The sequence below is a fragment of the Triticum dicoccoides genome, chromosome 2A (genome assembly GCF_002162155.2).
Source record: "Triticum dicoccoides isolate Atlit2015 ecotype Zavitan chromosome 2A, WEW_v2.0, whole genome shotgun sequence".
NCBI classification, from domain to species: Eukaryota; Viridiplantae; Streptophyta; class Magnoliopsida; order Poales; family Poaceae; genus Triticum; species Triticum dicoccoides.
The window spans coordinates 251,282,160-251,305,551 of NC_041382.1; the positions used below are offsets into that span (position 1 = coordinate 251,282,160).

General features: G+C 48.2%; 1 protein-coding gene across 4 annotated transcripts; it reads left to right on the forward strand.

The window, feature by feature from the left end:
• The first annotated feature begins 6,735 nt into the window (after nt 1-6,735).
• On the forward strand, nt 6,736-16,920 carry LOC119354359 (protein trichome birefringence-like 13). Of its 4 annotated transcripts, none has more exons than XM_037621093.1 (6): nt 6,736-7,170; nt 7,708-7,885; nt 13,945-14,085; nt 14,658-14,778; nt 15,425-15,559; nt 16,412-16,529. In XM_037621093.1, the coding sequence occupies exons 1-6, from the start codon at nt 6,789-6,791 to the stop codon at nt 16,457-16,459; spliced, it is 1,005 nt and encodes a 334-aa protein (XP_037476990.1). In that variant the 5' UTR covers nt 6,736-6,788; the 3' UTR covers nt 16,460-16,529. The 4 variants fall into 4 exon arrangements, with proteins under 4 accessions (XP_037476990.1, XP_037476991.1, XP_037476989.1 ...); XM_037621094.1 differs by having other exon boundaries at nt 16,415-16,507; XM_037621091.1 differs by having other exon boundaries at nt 6,737-7,170; nt 16,475-16,920.
• The last annotated feature ends 6,472 nt before the right edge of the window (nt 16,921-23,392 follow it).

A 23,392-nucleotide genomic window follows, 5' to 3' on the forward strand; every position in this document is an offset into this window, starting at 1 on the left:
CGGCCTCGGGCGCGGTCGCCTGCGGGCGGCGGGGTGACGGGCCGCAGGGGCCGGCCTCGGGCCCGGGCGGGCCGGCGGCATGGGGGGCGGCAAGCGCTGACGTGGCAGGCGGAGATTGGCTGGGAACAGTGGCACGGACGCGTCCGGCGCCGTCCGGACGTGTCCGACACGGAGAGATATGGATCTAGGGTTTGGGACCCGAATTTGAGGAGGGGTGCATATATTTATAGCTAGGAGGAGGTAGGAGTGTCCAAATGGGGTGTAGTTTTCGACCACGCGATCGTGATCCTACGGCGGAGGACATGGAGATGGTTTGGAAGGGTTATTGGGCCGTTTTGGAGGGGTGTTGCACTGCAACACACATGAGGCCTTTACGGTTCCCCGGTTAACCGTTGGAGCATCAAACGGACTCCAAATGACACGAAATTTGACAGGCGGTCTACCGGTGGTGTACCCAGGCCGCTTGGCAAATCTCGGTCCATTCCAAGAATGTTTAACACCCGCTCACGTAAAGAGACAAAAGGGGGACGCCGGACATGGGAGTGTCGGATTGCAAAACGGGCAACGGGGAAATGCTCGGATGCATGAGATGAGCACGTATGAAAAATGAGATGCACATGATGACATGATATGAAATGCATGACACGAACAAAATGCAAAACGAAGAAAAAAACCCAACCACGAAGGGAATCTCATAACTTAAAGCCGGAAATGGCAGAGTCGGAGTTACAGTTATGGTAAGTTACATCCGGGGTGTTACACATATGCACTTATGATTGGAACTCTAGCTAGCATCCGAACTACTAAAGATCATTAAGGTAAACCCAATCATAGAATTAACATATCAAGTCCCCTTTATCCCATACACAACAACCCCCTTACTCGGGTTTATGCTTATGTCACTCAAGCAACCCACTATAAGTGAATCATGAAAGTATTGCAACACCCTACAGCGGGAATCCCTCACGCTTGCGCGACACGGATGTCACAATAGGACAGCACCAAAATAAAACATATTACTCGTACCAATCTAAATCATCAATCAACCCAAAGACAAAGGATATCTACTCAAAACATCATAGGATGGCAACACATCATTGGATCATAATATGTGGCATAAATCACCATGTTCAAGTAGGGATTACAGCGGGGTGTGAGAGAGTGGACCACGTAAAAGAGATGAGGATGGTGATGATGATGGTGATGTTGATGAAGACGATCACCGTGGCGATGATTCCCCTCCCGATGGCACTCCGGCGCCACCGGGAGAGAGGAGGAGAGGTTCTACCCCTTGTGCTTCCTCCTCCATGGCCTCCGGTGATGATGGCCCCTCCGGCGGGGTGCCAGAGAGGGCCTAGATTGATTTCTCGTGGCTATAGAGGCTTGCGGCGGTGGAACTTCAGATCTAGGTTTCTTTCTGGAAGTTTGGGTATAAATAAGAGGTGTTGGAGTCGGGAACAAGTCAGGGGGTCCCCGAGGCGGCCACGAGATAGGGGGCGCGCCCAGGGGGTAGGGCACACCCCCCACCCTCGTGGTGGCCACGGGACTCCCCAGGTCCATCTCCAGTACTCTGTGGGCTTCTTCTGGTCCAAAAAACAATCTCTGTGAAATTTCAGGTCAATTGGACTCCGTTTGATTTTCCTTTTCTGCCATACTCAAATACAAGGGAAAAAAAAGAAACTGGCACTGGGCTCTAGGTTAATAAGTTAGTCCCAAAAATCATATAAAACTGCATATAAAGGCCCATTAAACATCTAAGATGGATAATATAATAGCATGAATACTTCATAAATTATAGATACGTTGGAGACGTATCATAATATTTCAAAATTTTCCTATGATCACGCAAGATCTATCTAGGAGAAGCATAGCAACGAGCGGGGAGAGTGTGTCCACGTACCCTCATAGACCGAAAGTGGAAGCGTTAAGAAACGCGGTTGATGTAGTCGAACATCTTCGCGATCCAACCAATCAAGTACCAAACGCACTGCGCCTCCGCGATCTGCACACGTTCAGCTCGGTGACGCCCCTTGTACTCTTGATACAGTTGGGGCCGAGGGAGAGTTTCGTCAGCACGACGGTGTGTTGACGATGATGATGAAGTCACCGGCGCAGGGCTTCGCCTAAGCGCTACGATGATATGACCGAGGTGGAAAACTATGGAGGGGGGCACTTCACACGGCTAAAAATCAACTTGTGTGTCTATGGGGTGCCTCCCTCCCTCGTATATAAAGGAGGGGAGGAGGAGGTTCCGGCCACAAGGGGCGCGCCCAAAGGGGGGATTCCTACTCCTAATAGGAGTAGGTTTTCCCCTTTCTTAGTCCATGTAGGAGAAGAAGGAAGGAGATGAGAAGGAGAAGGAAAGAGGGGGGCGCTGCCCCCTCCCTAGTCCAATTCGGACTAGCTCATGGGGGGTGCGGCCTCCCCTTGTGGCCCTTCTCTCCTTTCCACTAAGGCCCATGAAGGCCCAATACTTCCCTCGGTGAATTCCCGTAACTCTCCGGTCCTCCGAAAAATACCCGAACCATTCAGAACCTTTCCGATGTCCGAATATAGCCTTCCAATATATCGATCTTTACGTCTCGACCATTTTGAGACTCCTCATCATGTCTGTGTTCTCATCCGAGACTCCGAACAAACTTCGGTCATCAAATCACATAACTCATAATACAAATCGTCATCGAACGTTAAGCGTGCGGACCCTACGGGTTCGAGAACTATGTAGACATGACCGAGACATATCTCCGGTCAATAACCAATAGCGGAACCTGGATGCTCATATTGGTCCTACATATTCTACGAAGATATTTATCGGTCAAATCGCATAACAACATAAGTTGTTCCTTTTGTCATTGGTATGTTACTTGCCCGAGATTCAATCGTCGGTATCATCATACCTAGTTCAATCTCGTTATCGGCAAGTCTCTTTACTCGTTCCGTAATGCACCATCCCGTAACTAACTTATTAGTCACATTGCTTGTAAGTCTTATAGTGATGTGCATTACTATATATACACTAGCAAAAGAGCCCATGCGTTGCAACGGGAGAGAAAACATAACACACGCTCTTAACTCAACAACTATCACTCAAGACCACAATAGGTCCGTCTCCTTTATTTTTGTGAGGCATCATATTTGTGTTGCCGCTTATCTTCCTTCTCACCCTCGCCTTTGTAGACACTTAGGGCATGTTCGACAGCTCCCCAACTCCCAACTTCCCTGAATCCAGCAGCAGAGCTGGCCCGAACACCCTGGCTCCACGAAGCTAGCTTCTGGGATGTGTGGCCTGGGTACGTGCAAAAATCGGGAGCTGCTCGTTTGGAGATCCCAGAAAACGCAAAAGTTGGACTTCACTTTTATTACGAGGATGTGCCACCGCCAAGTGACATACATGTTCGACAGATAGGCTGGAGAAGTCTCGATACATCTCGATCCCCATTCTCCTCCTCCTGTATCCCCACCGGCTAGTCCAACCCTAGCCGCTAGACACCCCGCCGCCGCATCCTCACCGGTCAACTTCGTCCGGCAACCTCGACCCCACCCCGAAGAAGGTCTCGTCCTCGAGCAGCCCTTCTTCGTCACGCTCGCGACTCCTTCAAGCTCGCCGCAATCCACCCCCACCTGACAGCAGCCGACACCCCCTCTGTCGGTGACGCTGCTCCTCTGCCCCGTCGTCGCCGCTCGAGAAGCTCAAGGTGAGCTCGTGCAGATGTGCAACCTCACCACTCTCCATTCAGTTTATTTTACATTGAGTTATAGGCCATTGGGTCCAGATTTTTGGATGTCCAGATGCACAATCTTTTGTAAATGAGATGAACTTTTTTGAATGAGAGCATACATATTTATCATTTGGTTCAGATTTATAGATGTACAGATTTATAGATGGGAGCTATAATTTTTAGATTTATAAATGAAATAGTCCTTGTACAGAATTATAGATGAAATAGACTCTGTATATGTTTATAAATGAGATATTGCATATACATACGTACAGATTTATAGATGAAATAGTCTCTGTATATGTTTATAAATGAGAGCATACAGTTATTTTTATGACATGAATCTTTATATATATGAGAGCATACAATTTTATTAGCACACACAAAGTGACATGGACTTTTATATGGAGTTGTTGAAAATGCTTGCCGAATGGACTATTGAAAACATTCGGATTATCACCGAGTTGTTTGTCAAGCAAGTGAGAGCTGGAAATAGGCCAAATACTCACTTGACCTCCAATGCATATGATGAGGTGGTGAGGCAATTCAAAATAAGAACAGGGTTGGAGTACACGAATGAGCAATTAAAGAACAAATGGGACAAACTGAGAGGTGAATATGGTGTATTCAACAAACTTAAGTTGAAGGAGACAGGAGCGGGATGGGACACAGAGCGCAACACTGTGAAACAAGATGCTGAGTGGTGGAAGAAGGCAAAGATAGTGAGTTTTCATCCTCATGTTGTGCATACCATATCTTTCTTCATATTACTTGTTGTTGACAAAGGTTATCTTGTTTGTATATTTACAGGACATTGCAGGTTGTTACAAGTTTAGGAAGCATGGACTTCGCAATGAAGAGAACTTGCGCATCATGTTTGAAGACATCACAAGTGACGGTTCCGATTATTGGAATCCGACTTCTGGCATCCCCCTACTTCTACTGCACTAATATCAAGTGCCATAAATCTTGAGCAAATAGAAGATGTTGAAAATACATTTTTGTTTAATAATTTATAATTTATATACATAAAGTATTGCAAACTACCATTTATAGTTCTCTGTTATCGCACAGAAAAGAAAAGGCAACTCTTTGTCCCAGCGAATCTGGCCATCTCTGTTAGAGAAAGAAAGCAGAGGAAAAGGAGAAAAAGCTGCCTGCCAACGAACTAGGCTGAAAAATGCCCTCCAGGCACTCCAAACTAGGCCTTTAGCCATCTTTTCAGCCCCTAGGAGCTGGGCCTCACGTGGATTTCCATCCAGCCTCCATCTTGGGCTCACTTCGTCCTCTCCTCAATGTCCAATAAGGCCGAATCTGGCTGGCAGCCCATCTATGGCGATCGAAACCTGGAGCTGAGACACCGAACAGATTTCTGAGTGCTAGCGCTCGCGCCGGAAGCTGGCGATCAAAAAGAGAAGCTGGATTTGAGGATTTATTGTAGTTGGGGCGCTACCGAACATACCCTTATTTTGGGACGGAGGAAATACATAGCAAGAAAAATCAGTAATAAAGACCTGATTAAGGTGGGATTTGTGTCAAAAAATGGTATGGGGGTGCGAAATGACGATACCACCTACCAACTCAATTTTTCTTTTTTGAGATAAACCAACTTCTCAACTAGGAGTAGAGATATTCCCGGCAAATCCTATTTGGCGCTGCAGGCGCCCGTTTATGTGTATATTGCAAACGAGCGCCTACAACCAACCAAGCTGGGCCGACCCATCTCATCCTATTTTCTTTCTGTATTCCAGACAACAAAAAATGAGCGTCCTCATGGGGGATCGAACTACGGACGTATACTTCAAGCTATACCTGGCCATACCTCGGGCCCGGCCGGGCTTCGGGTCGGGCCTAGCCAAGCCCAGGCCTGTTTTTTGGGCCCGAGCCCGGCCCGAACACGTAAAAACCCGTCGGGCTTCGGGCCGGGCCGGCCCGGCCTTTAGGAAAACGCGAAAACGATGGGCCCAGGCCCGGCCTTCGGGCTCAAAATCTAGGCCCGAGCCCAGCCCGGGAGCGGCGTCGGGCTGGACCGGGTCGGGCTTTTTCGGGCCGGGCCGTTCGGGCCGGGCTTCCCATGGCCAGGACTACTTCAAGCTAACCAGCAATAACCATCGCGCCACCTTGCCCATTGTGGTGAATGACATCCTCTTACATCTTTTCTTAGTTTAACTTTCCTTTTTCCTTTTCCTCTCTCCTTTCTCCTTTTTCCTTTTTCCTTTTTCCTGTTTCCGTTTATCTTTTATCTTTTTTTTTCTTTTTCTTCTTCCTGTCTCAATGATATTTTTTATAATTCGTGAACTTTTCTTCAAATCAATGAACTTTTTTCAAATTCGTTGAACTTTTTTTAGTTCCGATGAACTTTTTTCAAATTTGATGAAATTTTTTCATATTCGATGAAGTTTTTTTCAAATTCAACAAACTTTTCTAAATTAGATGAACTTATTTTCAAATTGATTATCTTTTTTTAAATTTTTACAATTTTTTATAATCCATGAACACTTGTTTTCATTTTCGATGAACTTTTTTTCAAAATCGATGAACTTTTTTCAAATTGATGAACTTTTTTCAAAATATATGAACTTTTTCTTATCATGATTTTTTTCCAAAAATTTTAAGTGATACAGTACATGATTATGTGCAGCAAATAGCGCTTCGACAGTGTTATTACATATCTCAGGATGGAACAAATTGTTCAATGATGTTAGCTCCAGTGGTTGGAGAGGTCGGACATGGAACGAACGTCTTTAGTTCGAATCCTATGGCAGATACACCTATCTTTTTTGGGATTTTTCCGCGCGAGTTCAGTGGCCGACGCGTTTCGTGGGCCGGCCCAACTAGGAGCTCCCGATATTCCCAGTGTACCATGTCCCCGCATGGCAAAAAAAAGAACTCATGTTCTCGGAAAGGCTCGGCCCAATTAAGCTATTGTGCCTAACCATGTTCTCGGGCCGAAGTGAGGCCTGGCCTAGTCCGAAACTCGCCTCCGCCGGCTGAGACTAGTTCTTCAGGCCCACTCTGTTTTTTTAAGCCCAAGCAAAACTCGATCCTGTTCGCCTCGCCGTGTCTCCCATGCCGCCGGCGAGGAGCCCGGCCGCCGGCCTGCGGCGGCGCAAAGTCTTCCTCCCTCTCGTGTTGCTCCTCCCCCTTATTCTACTGACCCTAATCCTGATCTTCCCATCTCGCTCCATCCCCGCGCTCCGCGACGCAGCTCTCAGGTCCCAACAGACCTGCGACTACGCTGCCGGCGGATGGGTGTCCGACTCCTCCGCCGAGTCCCACCTCCGGTACGACCACACGTGCAAGGAGATCTTCAAGGGGTGGAACTGCGTCGCCAACGGCAAGCGCAACGGCCGCGCCCTCCTCCGCTGGCGATGGAAGCCCGAAGGGTGCGAGCTACTCCCCAGGCTCGACCCGCTCCGGTTCTTAGAGCGTCATAGGAACACCAACATTGGTTCGTACTCACCCATTTCGCTGTGTTTGGTAGCTACTGCTTGGGACGTGACTCCGTCTGCAGAGTGAAGCCTTTCTGGTGTGGCCTCCTGGTAGAGTTGGAGTTTTTGGCATCTTTGAACAAAATCTTCTGCATATAACGTGGTAATACTTGCGGTGCTTACTGCCCATTGTCATAGATCGGCACTCAAGAGATGTCTCGATGTTTTGCTTGGTCTACTAAGCAAGGTGTAGTATCGTATGTGGATAGCATAGATATGTGATTGGTTCCCTGTACTGTTGAATGTGTTGAAATTTACATATGTAGCTGTACGAATGTCATCTTGTGGTGGTCATGTTGGGGCATGGTCAGTTATTATGATTCTTGCTTCATAATGATCATAATGTTATAAGAGGAAATTGGGTCAATGCATACCTTAAGTGATACGGCTTCTTGGTTCAGATTTATCTGTTTGTCTATGTGTAGTGTATTCAGTCATTTCAGTGACCCCTTGAATATGCTATCACATGTTGATGTGTGTTCAATGCTTTGTTGTAGGATTTGTGGGTGATTCTTTGAATCGAAACATGTTTGTCTCATTGGTCTGCATGCTCAGGGGAGTGAACGGAGAGGTTCGCAAGTGGCGTCCAGCAGGGGCAGACCGAGGTTTCACATTCCTACGCTACAACCTCACCCTCGCATACCACCGAACTAATCTTTTGGTACGCTATGGCAGGTAAGGAGTGCCATTTGTATTAGTACCAAAATTTAGTTCTTTGGAGATGGGTGTAACTTCTATTGTTATGAGTTGTGTAAGAATTATATATCCGCAACGTGGGTCATTGCTTTCAGTTTTGGACTCTAGTTCTAATTTGGTAGTATTGCAATGCTTCCAGTAGACCATTCTTGGTACTTGATTTTGAAAAAACTAAGGTTGCTATTAATAGTCTTTTCTCTTGCCGGCTCACCATTTTTCTTTAAATTGTTTTGTTTGCCTAATATTTTAGACAGTCTACTGTTTCCCTAACCTTTTTCTGTGCATTAGAGGGTGACTCTGGTAGGGCTAGGGTTCCTACCGGCTCTACTCCGTAGGTTATACGGGCAGGACAGTGAGGGTTGGGGGCGAGGGCGGCGGCTCCGGCGCGTGGGCGCCATCGCGAGGAAGAAGAGGGCGGCGCGGCTAGGGCAAGGTGCGGCTAGGGTTTCCGGCTCCTCTGGAGCCGGGCAATAGGATAGAACTATCTTTTATTGCTTAATTCCAAAAGGTATCTTACAATCTAATATTTATAACCTGAAAACGACTAGCCTAAGATAACTTGTGGGCCAAGCCCTTAATCTACTGCCTAGCGGGCCTCCTCCTGTTGTATTGTAAACCGGTCATAACATCTCTCCCCGCCTGCACAAACAGCTCGTCCTCGAGCTGAAAGTCTGGATAGTGGTGGCGGAAATCCTCACGTGGCTCCCAAGTAGCTTCCTCCACAGGAAGACCCGCCCACTGGATCAGGATGAACCATACCCCGCGACGAAGTTGCGCCTTCAACACCTTCTCTGGCTCCGGAAGAAGACGTCCATTGCCGGTCGGGGGAAGCGCTGGTGGAGCCGCCGGTGGCTCTCCATGAAAAGGCTTGAGCAGCCCCACATGAAACACATCGTGGATGCGAGCGCCGGCCGGCAGCTGAAGACGATAGGCCACCTGCCCAATGCGCTCCAAGATGGCGAAGGGTCCCGCGTAGCGAGGCCCGAGCTTGCGCTTCGCGCGCGGGTCGAGTGACTGTGTAGAGCGGTGAAGAAGACGCAGCCACACCCAATCACCCACGGCGAACTCCGCCTCGCGATGGTGGTTGTTGTAGTAATGCTGCGCCAGCTGCTGAGCCTGAAGGAGACGCTGACGGACCTCCGCAAGCATCTCGTCACGGGTGCGAATAAGGTCACCCGCGGCCTCCGTCCTCGCCGTAGCCGGGTCCACCGGCAAGATCGGCGGAGGTGGCCGCCCGTAGACCACCTCAAATGGTGTCGCACGCAGGGCAGAGTGGTAGGAGGTGTTGTAGCAGTACTCCGCCCATGCGAGCCAATCCACCCAAGCACGAGGCCGATCACCTGTAACACAGCGTAAATACATGGCGATCACCTTGTTAACCACCTCTGATTGGCCGTCCGTCTGGGGGTGGAAGGCCATGCTGAAGCGTAGCTTAACGCCCGCCATCCTGAAGAGATCGCGCCAGACATGGCCTGTGAACACCGTGTCGCGATCACTGACGATCGAAGCAGGAAACCCGTGCAGACGGACAATACCGTCGAAGAAGGCACGAGCCACGGACGCGGCGGTGTAGGGATGCCCCAGTGCGATGAAGTGAGCATATTTAGAAAAGCGGTCGACCACCGTGAGAATGACCGACTTGCCTCCCACCTTGGGAAGCCCCTCGATGAAGTCCATGGAGATATCGGCCCAGACCTGAGAAGGCACATCCAGGGGTTGAAGAAGACCAGCTGGCCGTAGCGTCTCCGTCTTGTTGTGCTGACACGTCGCACAAGAGCGCACCCAATCGCGAACGAGGGCACGATCACCAGGAATGTAGAAGTCGGCACGGAGACGACGGAGGGTTTTCTGCACACCCTCGTGGCCAGCCGAGTGAGCTAGCAGCAAGACCTGGTGACGGAGATCATCATGAGCAGGAACGAAAACACGGCGCCCATGGACTAGCAGGCCGTCGGAGAGGCGCCATGGCTCCTCCAGGTCGCCGGCCGCCAGCTGCTGCTGCAGGAGAACCACATCGGCGGCGGTCGCGGTGGCCCGGCGAATGTCGTCGAAGAGGCCAAAAGTCGGCCCTGAGCGGATGCAGAGTGCCTGCCCCTCGGAGTCGCCGGTGACGGAGTCGAGGTCGGCATCACGGCGGGATAAGGCATCGGCCACGGTGTTAAGACGACCCGGGCGATACTCGATGGAGAAATCGAAGCCGAAGAGCTTGCTAATCCACTGATGCTGGGGCACGGTGGAGAGCCTCTGATCCAGCAAGAACTTGAGGCTGTAGTGGTCCGTGCGAATCTGAAAAGACCGGCCCCACAGATAGGGCCGCCAATGGCGCACCGCCTGCACCAAGCCAATGAGCTCCCGCTCGTACGCTGCGAGCTTGAGATGGCGCGGAGCGAAGGGCCGGCTGAAGAAAGCAAGAGGCCCGTCGCCCTGATGAAGCACAGCGCCGAACCCCACACCCAAGGCGTCACAGTCCACAACGAACGGCCGGTCGAAGTCCGGCATCTGAAGAACGGGCCCCGTCGTGAGGGCCCCCTTGAGGGCCTCGAAGGCTGTCGTCGCCTCCGCATCCCAGGCGAACGCGTCGCGGCGCAACAACCGCGTGAGTGGAGAAGCGATGACACCAAACTCCGGATGAACTTCCAGTAGTAGCCAGCAAGGCCGAGAAACCCGCGAAGAGCCCACGGAGACTGGGGCGTCGGCCAGGCAGCGACGGCGGCCACTTTGTCGGCGTCCATAGCGACCCCGTCGGCCGAGATGACGTGGCCTAAGTAGGCCACCGAAGGCGTCCCGAACGAGCACTTCGAGCGCTTAAGATGGAGATGGTGCGCCGAAGCTCGTTGAAGATGATGGCGACGTGCTGTAGGTGCTCTGCCCAAGACGCACTGTAGATCAGAATATCATCAAAGAAAACAAGCACAAACCGGCGTAAGTAGGGTCGGAGGACGTTGTTCATCAGAGCCTGGAAAGTTGTCGGGGCGTTGGTGAGGCCAAAGGGCATCACTAAGAACTCGAAGTGGTCGTGATGAGTCTGAAACGCCGTCTTGGCGATGTCATCAGGGTGCATGCGCACCTGGTGGTACCCCAACCGGAGGTCGAGTTTGGTGAAGAAGCGCGCCCCATGGAGCTCATCGAAGAGCTCGTCGACCACCGGAATAGGGAACTTATCCTTGAGTGTGACAGCATTAAGGGCACGGTAGTCGATGCAGAAATGCCATGTGCCGTCTGACTTGCGGACGAGAAGCACCGGGGTGGTAAACGGCGAAGTGGATAGCCGGATGATGCCCGCCGCGAGCATGAGTGCACACTGCCGCTCCAACTCATCCTTCTGCAACTGCGGATAGCGGTAAGGCCGTACCACCACCGTGCAGAGCCTGGCAGAAGATGTATACGGTGATCGTACGCGTGGGCGGGCGGCAGCCCCTGTGGCTCGGTGAAGATGTCGCCGTGCTGCTGTAGGAGGCTCTCCAATAGTGGGTGCTCGGCCGTGGCCGTGGTCGCGGCGAGCTGGAGTGGAGGGGTGGGTGCGGCACCCCCAATGCCGGCCCACCGAATGCGGCGGCCTAACCGTCAGAAGGTCATCGTCAGCGCGTCGAAATCCCAGAGAATAGGACCAAGAGTGCGCAAGAAGTCGATGCCGAGGATGAAGTGGAAGCAGCCTAAGTCGATGTCGGCGCAGGTGATGGAGAAGTGCTCGTCGCCAATAGTGATGGGCACGTCGCGGGCGAGCCCGTGGCAGCGGAGACGGTCACCATTAGCGACGGTGACTCGCAACTGTTCACCGCCGGTTGGCTGTAATGCCAGGCGCCGCATGGTGGTCTCCGGCAGGAAGTTATGTGTGGACCCTGTGTCCACTAGGGCCACCAGGCGCTCACCGTGGATCATGACCGGTAAGAGCATCGTCTGTTCATCATGGATGCCGGCCAGCGCGTGTAGGGACACTACAAGGGCGGTGGCCGGGGCGGGCGCGGGTGCCGCTGCGGGCTCCGCAAGGGCTGGGGCGCCGAGGCCATCCTCCAGTGGCTCCTCCTCAGACTCGTCTGTCGTTTCCAAGTAGAAGAGGCGGGGACAGACATGATCTGGTGCATAGGGCACATCACAGTTGAAGCACAAGCCCAGTCGCCGGCGTTCCAGCTGTTCCGCCTGGGTGAGGCGCCTGAATGGCCGCGTCGGTGCCGGGGCGGCGGCCGGAACGGCTGTAGGGGACGCTGGTGCCGCCGGAGCCGGCCGGGGAAGCTGTCGGCCCCCACGTGGCGCAGATGGACGCGTCACGGCCTGGGCGCGCTGCTTGAACGCCCGGGCATAGTACATGGCCATCTGAAGGTCTTGGGACCCTTTCATCTCGACGTCCACGCGGATGTGGTCGGGGAGGCCGCCGATGAAAAGTTCCGCCCGCTGTAAGGCCGTCACACCGGGTGCGTGGCATGCCAGGGCCTGGAAGCGATCGACGAAGTCCTGCACCGTGGAGGTGAACGGCAGACGGCCCAACTCGGCCAAGCGGCTCCCGCGTACTGGTGGCCCAAAACGAAGAAGGCACAACTCTCTGAAACGATCCCACGGGGGCATGCCGCCCTCGTCCTGTTCGAGGGCGTAGTATCATGTCTGGGCGGCCCCGCGGAGATGGTAGGATGCCAGCCAAGTCCGTTCCGACGCGGGCGTGCGCTGGCCGCGAAAGAACTGGTCACACTGGTTGAGCCAGTTAAGCGGGTCGTCGGAGCCGTCGTACGTGGCGAAGTCGATCTTGGCGAACCGGGGCGGTTGCTGGTGTGGCACACCCTGGCCCACTGCCTCGGCGGTGCGGAGGGCGGATGATGGCGCACAGGCCATGGTGGAAGGCCCGGCGTAGTTCCCAGCGGCGCCCGACACCGCGGGCTGCAGCGGAAAATCGGACGGTGGACGGGTCTCCGGGTAGGCCGATGGCTGTCCGTTGAGCCAGCCGGGGAGTGGCGATGGGGACGGCGGAAAGCGGACCTCCTGTATTGGGAGCCCGCTCGGCGAAGACCTGCCCAGGTTAGGGCTGGGCGGGGCCGGTGGAGGGCCCTGCTCCGAGGCCGCTGGAAGGTAGGGCGCGACGGAGGACGGCGCGGCCGGCGCGGTCCAGGTGGGCCACTGCGGCCCCGTGGTGGCGACGAGTGGCGGGGCTGCCGGCGCGATCTCCGGCGGCCACTGCGGCCAAGGCGGCGGTGCGACCGCTGGGGCGGGAAGCGCCGGGTAGCCTCCGGTGATGGCCCCCGGTGCCGAGTACCACGGAAGCGTCTGCTGACCCGCGGCCATGGCTGGATGGGGTGGTGGGGGCGGCCCGTACGGACCTGCCAGGTAGAGGCGGATCCCTTGAACCGCGGTGACGAGGTCGTTGAGGACGCCTGCCATGGCCTCCGGCGTGAACTGTTGCGGCTGCGGGGGAGGTGACGGCGGCGGCGAGTGTTGGACGGGGGCCGGTGGCTGCCCTTGGCCCGGCGTGGTGCCGGGTGCCGTTAGGGCCGGCGCTGAGAGCGACGCCTTGGTGCCCGCCGAGAGCGAGGCCATGACGCCCGGCGCAGAGGCGGCGGTGGTGGAGGAGTTGGCGGGCAGCGGTGGTGGTGGCGGTGGAATTGGCGGAGACATGGTCGAAACCCGGTTACCTGATACCAAATTGGTAGGGCTAGGGTTCCTACCGGCTCTACTCCGTAGGTTATACGGGCAGGACAGTGAGGGTTGGGGGCGAGGGCGGCGGCTCCGGCGCGTGGGCGCCGTCGCGAGGAAGAAGAGGGCGGCGCGGCTAGGGCAAGGTGCGGCTAGGGTTTCCGGCTCCTCTGGAGCCGGGCAATAGGATAGAACTATCTTTTATTGCTTAATTCCAAAAGGTATCTTACAATCTAATATTTATAACCTGAAAACGACTAGCCTAAGATAACTTGTGGGCCAAGCCCTTAATCTACTGCCTAGCGGGCCTCCTCCGGTTGTATTGTAAACCGGTCATAACAGACTCATAAATCTTTTCATGGATGATGCTGTACTCATCTATTTGGTTATCATTGATCAAAATCATATTGTTGGTTCTGTAGCTGGTCAGCCAGTCCAAACGGAGGTCCCCTAGAATCTCTTGGATACAAGCAAGGCCACAGGATTGATGTTGATATTGCGGACCAAACATGGGCAGAGGCACCAAGCTTCCATGATATTCTTATTTTCAATACGGGGCATTGGTACGTGAGATCACAATTCTTAAGGCATATAAGCTTTAAATGAACAGTTGATCAGTTGTCCAATGTTAGCTCCCCGTTATTAATTGGTGATCCTGAATCCTAATATTTAAACCCTCTGAGTAATCAGTTAATAGCTCAATACTATGTTGTTACTCTTCCATTATTGTTGTTTTGTAATGTGCCTCTTCCTCGGCCTCAGTGCACTCAACTAGATGTCTAGAAGGTATCATTCGCAACATGTGTTGCTTTACCAAGGCACATAACATCAGAAAGAAATGATTGTTTTGATAGATTACTTTCATTATCTGAGATGATTGGTGCTATTGAAGTATTTTGATTAACCTATTGATGGTAATGATGGAAAAGGATATGCAGTGTTATCTGATTATTGTTATTAGATATGCTATATTTCCTGGCTTCTTTTGCTAACTATTTTTATGTGCTGAGCTAGACAATCTATGACCACTCTACCACATATAAAGGGCAATATAACCAAGCTATTTCCTGAAACTTGTTTTCTGTTTGCATTTGTATTTCGTATTACTGGGCTCATCCCCCTCTGCTTTATACAGGTGGTGGTCCTCTTCAAAGTTTGATCCAATACAGTCACCGATGCTCTTCTTTGAGAAAGGGAAGCCGATTATACCTCCTTTACTGCCACCTGAAGGACTGGATTTGACTCTTAAACACATGGTACGCCTGTGGTTGTCTCTTGAGTTTTCTGAAAATTCCTGCTTACTGTTCCTTGCCCGATAATGTTGAATCAGTCTGTCCAACCGGAAATACCGGAAGTTATGCCCTCATCTGTTCAGGTTCGCTTAAACCTTAGAAGAGAGTTTTGCCGATAACAACCATGAAAAAGATCATCGTATATGAGCAGCAGGCAAGGGATCAAACTTAGGACCTCTCGCCACCATTCGCGCAGGCATGGGATGCCCAGTACCTGCTGGGCTGCATTCCTTTGTGACCAAGTCACCATGTATAGCTGCTATGATGTGTTTCCAAGTATATATGAAGTCAAAGCTTCCTCCAAACTGACTTGAGAATCAATTAAATGTGATTTTTTTACGCATTAAACCGGCGGTTAGACCAACGAAGCGGTGAGCCATTCTTGACCATTTCACTCATTGGAATAGTCTATAAGAGACACAAAGTTTTTTGTGTTTTCTCAAGAAAAAAATTGAGTTGATTTCGACTTGAATATTTTCACACTGCATTATGTCTAAATGACTTGTCTAAATATCCCCTGAACTCTAGCAAAGAAGGAAAATATCTGCTTTGCTGTTTAATATCATCATGATATTCAACTTTCATTCACTATGAATAATTTTTTCATCAGATAACATTTGCGAACAAAGCAATGAGACCCAATGGATTGAAATTCTTCAGCACTCAATCTCCTAGACATTTTGAAGGTGGTGATTGGAATGAAGGTGGATCTTGTCAACGTGACCAACCCTTGTCCTCTGAAGAGGTATCGAAACAACAGTGTGTTGATACTTGGATTGCGCTTTTTCATCTTCTGCTGCATGCTTTCGTTTTCCTCCCCTTTTTTCTTTCGAAATCATACATATTGTTTTTACACTCTTTTTAGTATGTTGAATTGTTGGTAGGTAGTCTTAATGTGATAAATGACAGAAGTTGTTTAAATCAGAACTCACAGTTGTAATATGAAGTGAAACAGATGTTCTAACAAGGGGATACTAGGACTGCACCATAGTCTTGTTTGCCAAAAGTATATGCATGTCTATATGTTAGGCTGTTATAAAGTAGTTGTAAGGCCATAAGCTATCACACACATGTGATTTGTGCATCTGAACAAGAGTGCTGTCTGTTTCACCCCAAAATAAAGAAACATGAACTTGATTCCTCTGGTTGCCTGACATTGCACCTTTCCCTGAAGTACTCCAATCACTTTTCAATCGCTTTCAAGTTTTAACAGGAAAAAACCCTGCTTTGTAATTTTTTGTCCTAACAGAAAAAAAAAAACTTTCAAGTCTGCCATCTGAAGCGCAAACGGCTTGACTAAAGAGAACTAATATCCGGATGACATAAAAAAGAGTTGCACTTGTCAACATATCTCCTCTGTGATCATCAATGCCTTGCATGGATTCCAATATAGCATAGCATTTGCAAATGCACATTATTTCCCCCCAAGAAAATATGCAGTAACTGGCAGACAATATTTATTTACCTCTGTTGGAATAACACTTTCCTGCTGAACATGCAATCAATCTCTTGATAGTTACTGAATGTGTTTATATTTCAGTGTTGCTGCAATATTATGTTTTTCCCTTTGGTCTAAATACCAAATATTGGGTTGTAGAAGGTTGGTGGTTGTTTGGAGCTTGGAGTTTTGAGATTAATATGTTGAGCAAAACTGGTCTAGGTCAAAGAATTTTTCTCCTTGGACAACAACGGCACAAACACAGAAGTACGTTTGGTAAACCAGCACTTGATGAAGGCTCTGGAGCAGTCTTCCTTCAGAGTTTTGAACGTCACTCACATGAGCGAATTCAGAGCTGACGCTCATCCGGCGACAACCGGAGGAAAGAAGCACGACGATTGCATGCATTGGTGTTTACCAGGACCAACCGATGCATGGAACGATTTGCTAGCAGCAAGTCTTGCGGCAATTCAGAGCTAGCCTTGTGAGAAAATTTCCCCAATTTTTTTCTTGGGGTATGAATACGTTGGAGATTTCCTCCGAATACCAAACTGTAGATTTAACCCAGTATTGGAGTTTTACGACGTGTACTCCAGAATCCTAGAATACATTAATTGGATTTGTTTGTTGGACGATCAAACAGAGTGGAGTTTTCTCCCACACCGACTTATCTTTCCATGTGACACCGACACTGAAAGGCAGGCTGCATTATTTTGTGCATATATAGGACAACACTATTTTAATCTTATGATTAGAATAACTATTTGGATCACAACACGCCTTATATATTATTTTGTGCATATATAGAACAACACTATTTTAATCTTATGATTAGAATAACTATTTGGATCACAACACGCTTTATATAGCAGCGATGGACGTGTTCCCGAACCTGGACAAAAGAAAAAAGAGCCCATGACCGTCCACCCCCTACCTCCCGCACCTCTCACTCTCCCCGATCCCCATCCACATAGCCGCCAACAGCCCCAGGGAGCCGCCGGCTCCACCTGCCCGAGGGCCCCGCTGCCACCACCTGCCTCACGGAGCCGCCACCTCCACTTGCCCCAGGGCCGCCGCCCACCCCTGTCCCGATGCGGATCCACCTCCGCCGCCACCCAACTCGTCCCCGACGCGCTTCCTTTCCTTGGTCCCCGTCCACGACAACACCTCCCTACCCGATCCACGGCGGCGGCGGCCTCCATCCCCCTGGAACCACGACAGCGGCAACCTCCATCCCCCTGCAACCACGGCGGCGGCAGCCTACCTCCACCCCCCTGCAACCACAGCGGCGGCGGTCTCCCTTCCCCTGGATCCACGGCAGAGGCGGCCCATCCTCTGCTTCCAATGCGCCAAGCCATCACCCGGGGTGGCAAAAACGACGCTCGTGGTTACCAGCAACTCCAGTCGTTCAACTACGCGGCCCCTTGGAGGTTCACAACCGCAGCCCCCCCAATCCCACTGCTGCCCTGCATCTCACCCCGGCTACCGCTTCCTCGCCCCCATGTATAAGTAGACCAGATAAGTTTCTGAACTTCCATCTCGTCGCATTGCTTCAGTTTGATTCCAAGAACACTCTGCTTCTCTTCGTTGGAACTCGAAGTGTATGTTAGTGCTTAGTTTTCTTTGTACATTGCCAGGTAGGGAACCCACATCTGGTGATGGCATTAGTGGGCAACAAGGCTCTAAAAAAATTGGCCATTGTTGCAGGCCGACTTCGCCAGATTCTGAAGTTCAACTCTAAAATAATGAGCATTATACCTTGTGTCCAGTTTGCTCACTTGTTGGAATGAAAAAAGGCTGAAGGTCAATAGAAATTGTTCCAGAAGTTCAAAAATATGTCCAACTGCAAAAGAAAAGAGCGGTGTGCGTTGCTATCGTGTTCTGTTCGCTTGTTTGAATCAGGAAGGCCACTGGAGTGTTCTGTTCGCTTGTTTGAATCAGGAAGGCCGCTGGATCTTGGTGTATAAAAGAAGAAACAATAGAAGAAGCAAAGCATGTGGCTGGAGAAAAGAGAAGGAGCAATCAACGTTGAAGGGATAAGGGTGAATATGTGTCTAGGAATAAAATATATGGCATTGGGCAAGTGCGGTGCTAACACCACACCAACTAATGGTTGTTTTTCTATTAGGAAAAGAGATTATTATGCATTCTATTTTGAAGAAAAAGTTCATTTCTATCCCTGCATGATTTATGTTTCAAGTTGATATCTGAAAAATCCCTCAGGTAGTACGATAGTTGTAGTTCTCCTGTCTCTGCATTTTTGCACAGCCGCGAGATCTCCTCTGGATTATCCCCACGGCCATCACAGCAGTGTGTGTGTGTGTACGTGCACTGGTGCATGGTGCGTGTCGACTGAATTGTTCTGGTGTACTTTGTATGTGTATTGTTGTGTGTTATTTTTTTAGTTTGCAACGAAGTTCATGTTTCAGTATTTTCGAAGTTCACATGTGCCAAATACAGAAGAAATTCATCAAAATAAAAAGGAACGACCCATATATATATAAATAGATTTTTCCCTATTTCTAAAACTAAAATCAAGAACGTCAAAATAAAAAAAAAGAGCAGTTTGATGCTCATAAAAATATTGGAATTTTCTCGTTTCTCGAAAATAACCAAAGTTTTTAAAAGTTAGATCTTCCTCGTTTCTAAAAAATAAGAGACAATGCCAGCTCAAAATAATAGAGCAGCTCAAAAAAAAGTTGATAAAAAAGGTATTTAAAAAAAAAACTAGAAAATTTGAAAGAACCGAGAAGGTCAAAAAAACATAGAATTAACTTCAAATTTGAAAACCCTAGAAGTTCAATTTGAAATAACCGAGAAGGTCAAAAAACCTAGAAGTTCGAAGTTAAATCCCTAGAAAATTGTTTGCTTATTAAACCTTATTTTCTCTAAGAAGTTCAAAGTAAAGTAAGAGAGAAGTTCGAAGGTTAAAAAAACTTAGATGTTTTCCCGTTACTAAATAATAAAATGAAGAACTTCAAATTAATTTTTTTTAAAGAATCGACCATGAAGATCAAAGATAAAAAAAAGTCAAAATCATGTTTATTTAAAAATAAAAAACTTTACTCGAAAACTAAAAAATGTGAAGTCCAGATTAAAATAACACAGAAGTTCAAAGTATATTAAAAGCTAGGATTTAGAGCTGAAAAACAAAAACAAAAGACAAAGTCATTTTGGGCATTTCCCCAATACTAAAGATTTAAACCATGAAGTTCAAATTAAAAAATTAAGTAGTTCAATGCATATTAAAAAACTCAGTTTTTTCTTGTTACTACATAATAAAACCAAGAAGTTCAATTTTTAAAAGCAGAGCAGTTTTATATTTATTTGAAAACTCAATTTTTTTCGGTTACTAAAGAATAAGACCAATAAGTTCTATTCGAAATAATGAAGAAGTTCTATTAAAATAAACCTAGAATTTCAAATTTTAAAACAGAGCGGCTCGATGTCTATCAAAAAGTAGGATTTTTTCCGTTACTAAAAGAAATAATACCAGGAAGTCCAAATTAAAAAGATGGAGAAGTTCGATGATTATAGAAAACTCAGATTTCCCTCGTTATTAAAGAATGGAAAACAAGAAGTTCAAAAATTAAATAACAAGAAGTTCAACTTTAAAAAAAATATAGAGTGCTTCGAAATTTCATAAAATAGATTAAGAAAAAACCACGAATTCCATATTAAAAAGATGGAGAAGTTCGATGTTATAGAAAACTCAGATTTTCCAAACAAGAAGTTTAAAAATAAAAAACAAGAAGTACAACTTAAAAAAAGAATGCCTTAAAATTTCATAAAAAATATTAAGAAATAAAACCAGGAAGTCCATATTAAAAAGATGGAGAAGTTCGATGATTATAGAACAATCAGATTTTCCTCGTTATTAAAGAATGGAAACAACAAGTTCAAAAATAAAATAACAAGAAGTTCAACTTTTAAAAATAGAGCGCTTCAAAATTTATAAAAGGGGATTAAGAAAATCAGATAAAAATTCATAAAAAAACTCAGATATTTTCACGTAACCGAGAGAAGTTCAGATTGATAACTGCCAGAAGTTCACGTACTGCACGTGTGCATTTGTATTAAAAATAAAATAAAAAACAAAGTCTAAAAGTTTTATTGTTATAAATTCAAGTCCTCCGTCGGAGAAAGTTAAAAAAAATTGTGAGGGAGGTTCGTACAAAAGGATTATCATTTGTGTAACACAAATCAATGGATGAGAAAATTACAAACGAAAATACATTAGAGAAGTTCAACATGAAAACAGCAGGAAATTCGACTCCTATAGTGAATGAATTTCAGATGAAAAACTTTTAAAATCGTCGCGAGTATGAAAAAATGATCAACACGGGAAAGTTGAGTGTTTACATTAGCTTTCCATCGGTTTATTACTTGCTCAATTCCGGTGAGTGGATGGAGAGCTGCGAGCAGATAAAGCACGTACAAAACAGAGTGAAGTTCAAGTACACACGCCGAGAAGTTCAGGTTCTTCACGCGGTGCATTTTCAAAGAATCTGTTTCACGATAAAGGCAGAATGAATGATCTTACTATTTTCGAAATTACTTGAAAACTCCTAGGAATCAGAGAAACCATCAACATGAAAAAGTTTCGCATTTTTCGTAGCTTTTAACGGTATATTATTTGCCCCATTCCGATAAAGTTTGTAAAAATTACGGCGAAAATATATTTTTAGCCATTTTCAAAATTGACTTAAAACAGTAAGGAATTGGGAGAAACAATATATACAAAAAAGTTTCGCATTTCCTCAAGCTTTCAACGCCATATCATTTGCTGCATTCGGAAGCACGGTTAAAAAATTAGCTCGAAAACACGAACTCGGTACGACTTGTACCGTTTTCTAAATTACTCTTAACCCTTCAAAATTAGAAAAAACTTTTGACATGAAAAAGTAGCGCATTTTCATAAGCTTTCCAACGCCATATCATATGCCTCAATTGGATTAGCCGTTTAGAAATGACATCGAAAATACGAACTCGGCTGTTCAGTTTGCGAAATTTTACGTTTTTTCTAAATTACTCTTTAACCATAGGGAATTAGAGAAAACTTTCAATATGTGGAAGGAGCGGTTTTGCAGCAGCTTTCCAACGCCGTATTATATGCCTCATTCCGATAAACGGTTTAGAAATGCGATCGAAAATATGATTCACGTTTTTTGTGTGAAGAAAAAACAATTTTCAAAACTGCTCTTAAACCGCTTACATTTTGACAAAAATTAAGCTGGTTCATGATACTAGTGTCCATTTGGGCAATGTTGGCGCAAGTTCAACCTAGCACTAGGGGAAGTTCAGGTCAAACAACCCAGGCAGTAAAATTGCAAAAAAACACAATTTCATCACGACTCAAGAGCAAAATTTGCCAACGAGCGAGATACCTATTTAAAACCGGTATTTAGTTGCTAAAAAATGTTTCTAGATTACACAAACATCATATAGAACATGACTAACCAGAATAATTCGCGGGGGAAGCCACGGTTGCGAAGATAGCCCGAAGGTCGGGTTCGTACAGAGGGAAGTTTAGGCGCGTTACTCGGGCAATTCATGTTGTTGTGACGCCCCCAATTTGACCGTACACTAATCATACACGCAAACGTGTACGATCAAGATCAGGGACTCACGGGAAGATATCACAACACAACTCTACAAATAAAATAAGTCATACAAGCATCATATTACAAGCCAGGGGCCCCGAAGGCTCGAATACAAGAGCTCGATCATAGACGAGTCAGCGGAAGCAACAATATCTGAGTACAGACATAAGTTAAACAAGTTTGCCTTAAGAAGGCTAGCACAAACTGGGATACAAATCGAAAGAGGCGCAGGCCTCCTGCCTGGGATCCTCCTAAACTACTCCTGGTCGTCGTCAGCGGGCTACACGTAGTAGTAGGCACCTCCCGAGTAGTAGTAGTCGTCATCGATAGTGGCGTCTGGCTCCTGGGCTCCATCGTCTGGTCGCAGCAATCGAGTATAGGAAGGGGGAAAAGGGGGGAGCAAAGCAACCGTGAGTACTCATCCAAAGTACTCGCAAGCAAGGAGCTACACTACATATGTATGCATTGGTATCAAATGGAATAAGGGTATCATATGTGGACTGAACTGCAGAAAGCCAGAATAAGAGGGGGATAGCTAATCCCGTCGAGGACTACGCTTCTGGCCACCTCCATCTTGCAGCATGGAGAAGAGAGTAGATGGTAAGCTCACCAAGTAGCATCGCATAGCATAAACCTAACCGATGATCCTCCCCTCGTCGCCCTGTGAGAGAGCGACCACCAGTTGTATCTGGCACTTGGAAGGGTGTGTTTTATTAAGTATCCGGTTCTAGTTGTCATAAGGTCAAGGTACAACTCCAAGTCGTCCTATTACCGAAGATCACGGCTGTTCGAATAGATTAACTTCCCTGCAGGGGTGCACCACATAACCCAACACGCTCGATCCCATTTGGCCGGACACACTTTCCTAGGTCATGCCCGGCCTCGGAAGATCAACACGTCGCAGCCCTACCTAGGCACAACAGAGAGGTCAGCACGCCGATCTAAATCCTATGCACGCAGGGGTCTGGGCCCATCGCCCATTGCACACCTACATGTTGTGTACGCAGCCGGTGAGCAGACCTAGCAACCTCCATTACAAAGGAAGTTGTGTTACGCGGTCCAACCTGGCGCGTGCCGCTCAGTCGCTGACATCATGAAGGCTTCGGCTGATACCACGACGTCGAGTGCCCATAACTGTCCCCGCGTAGATGGTTAGTGCGTATAGGCCAGTAGCCAGACTCAGATTAAATACCAAGATCTCGTTAAACGTGTTATCTTGAAGACACCACGAACGCCGACCAGGGCCAGGCCCACCTCTCTCCTAGGTGGTCTCAACCTGCCCTGTCGCTCTGCCACAAAGATCCACCCAGAGGGGCGTCGGGACAAAGGTCCTTTCAGCCCCCAATCCGTGAATCACTCGCGGGTACTCCTCGAGCCAACCCGACTTTAGTCATCACATGTATCATGTATAAAGTATAGGTATATACCCGTGATCAACTCCCGAGTGATCACGGCCCGATAGTATAGCATGGCAGACGGACAAGAATGTATGGCCACTGATGATAAACTAGCATCCTATACTAAGCATTTAGGATTG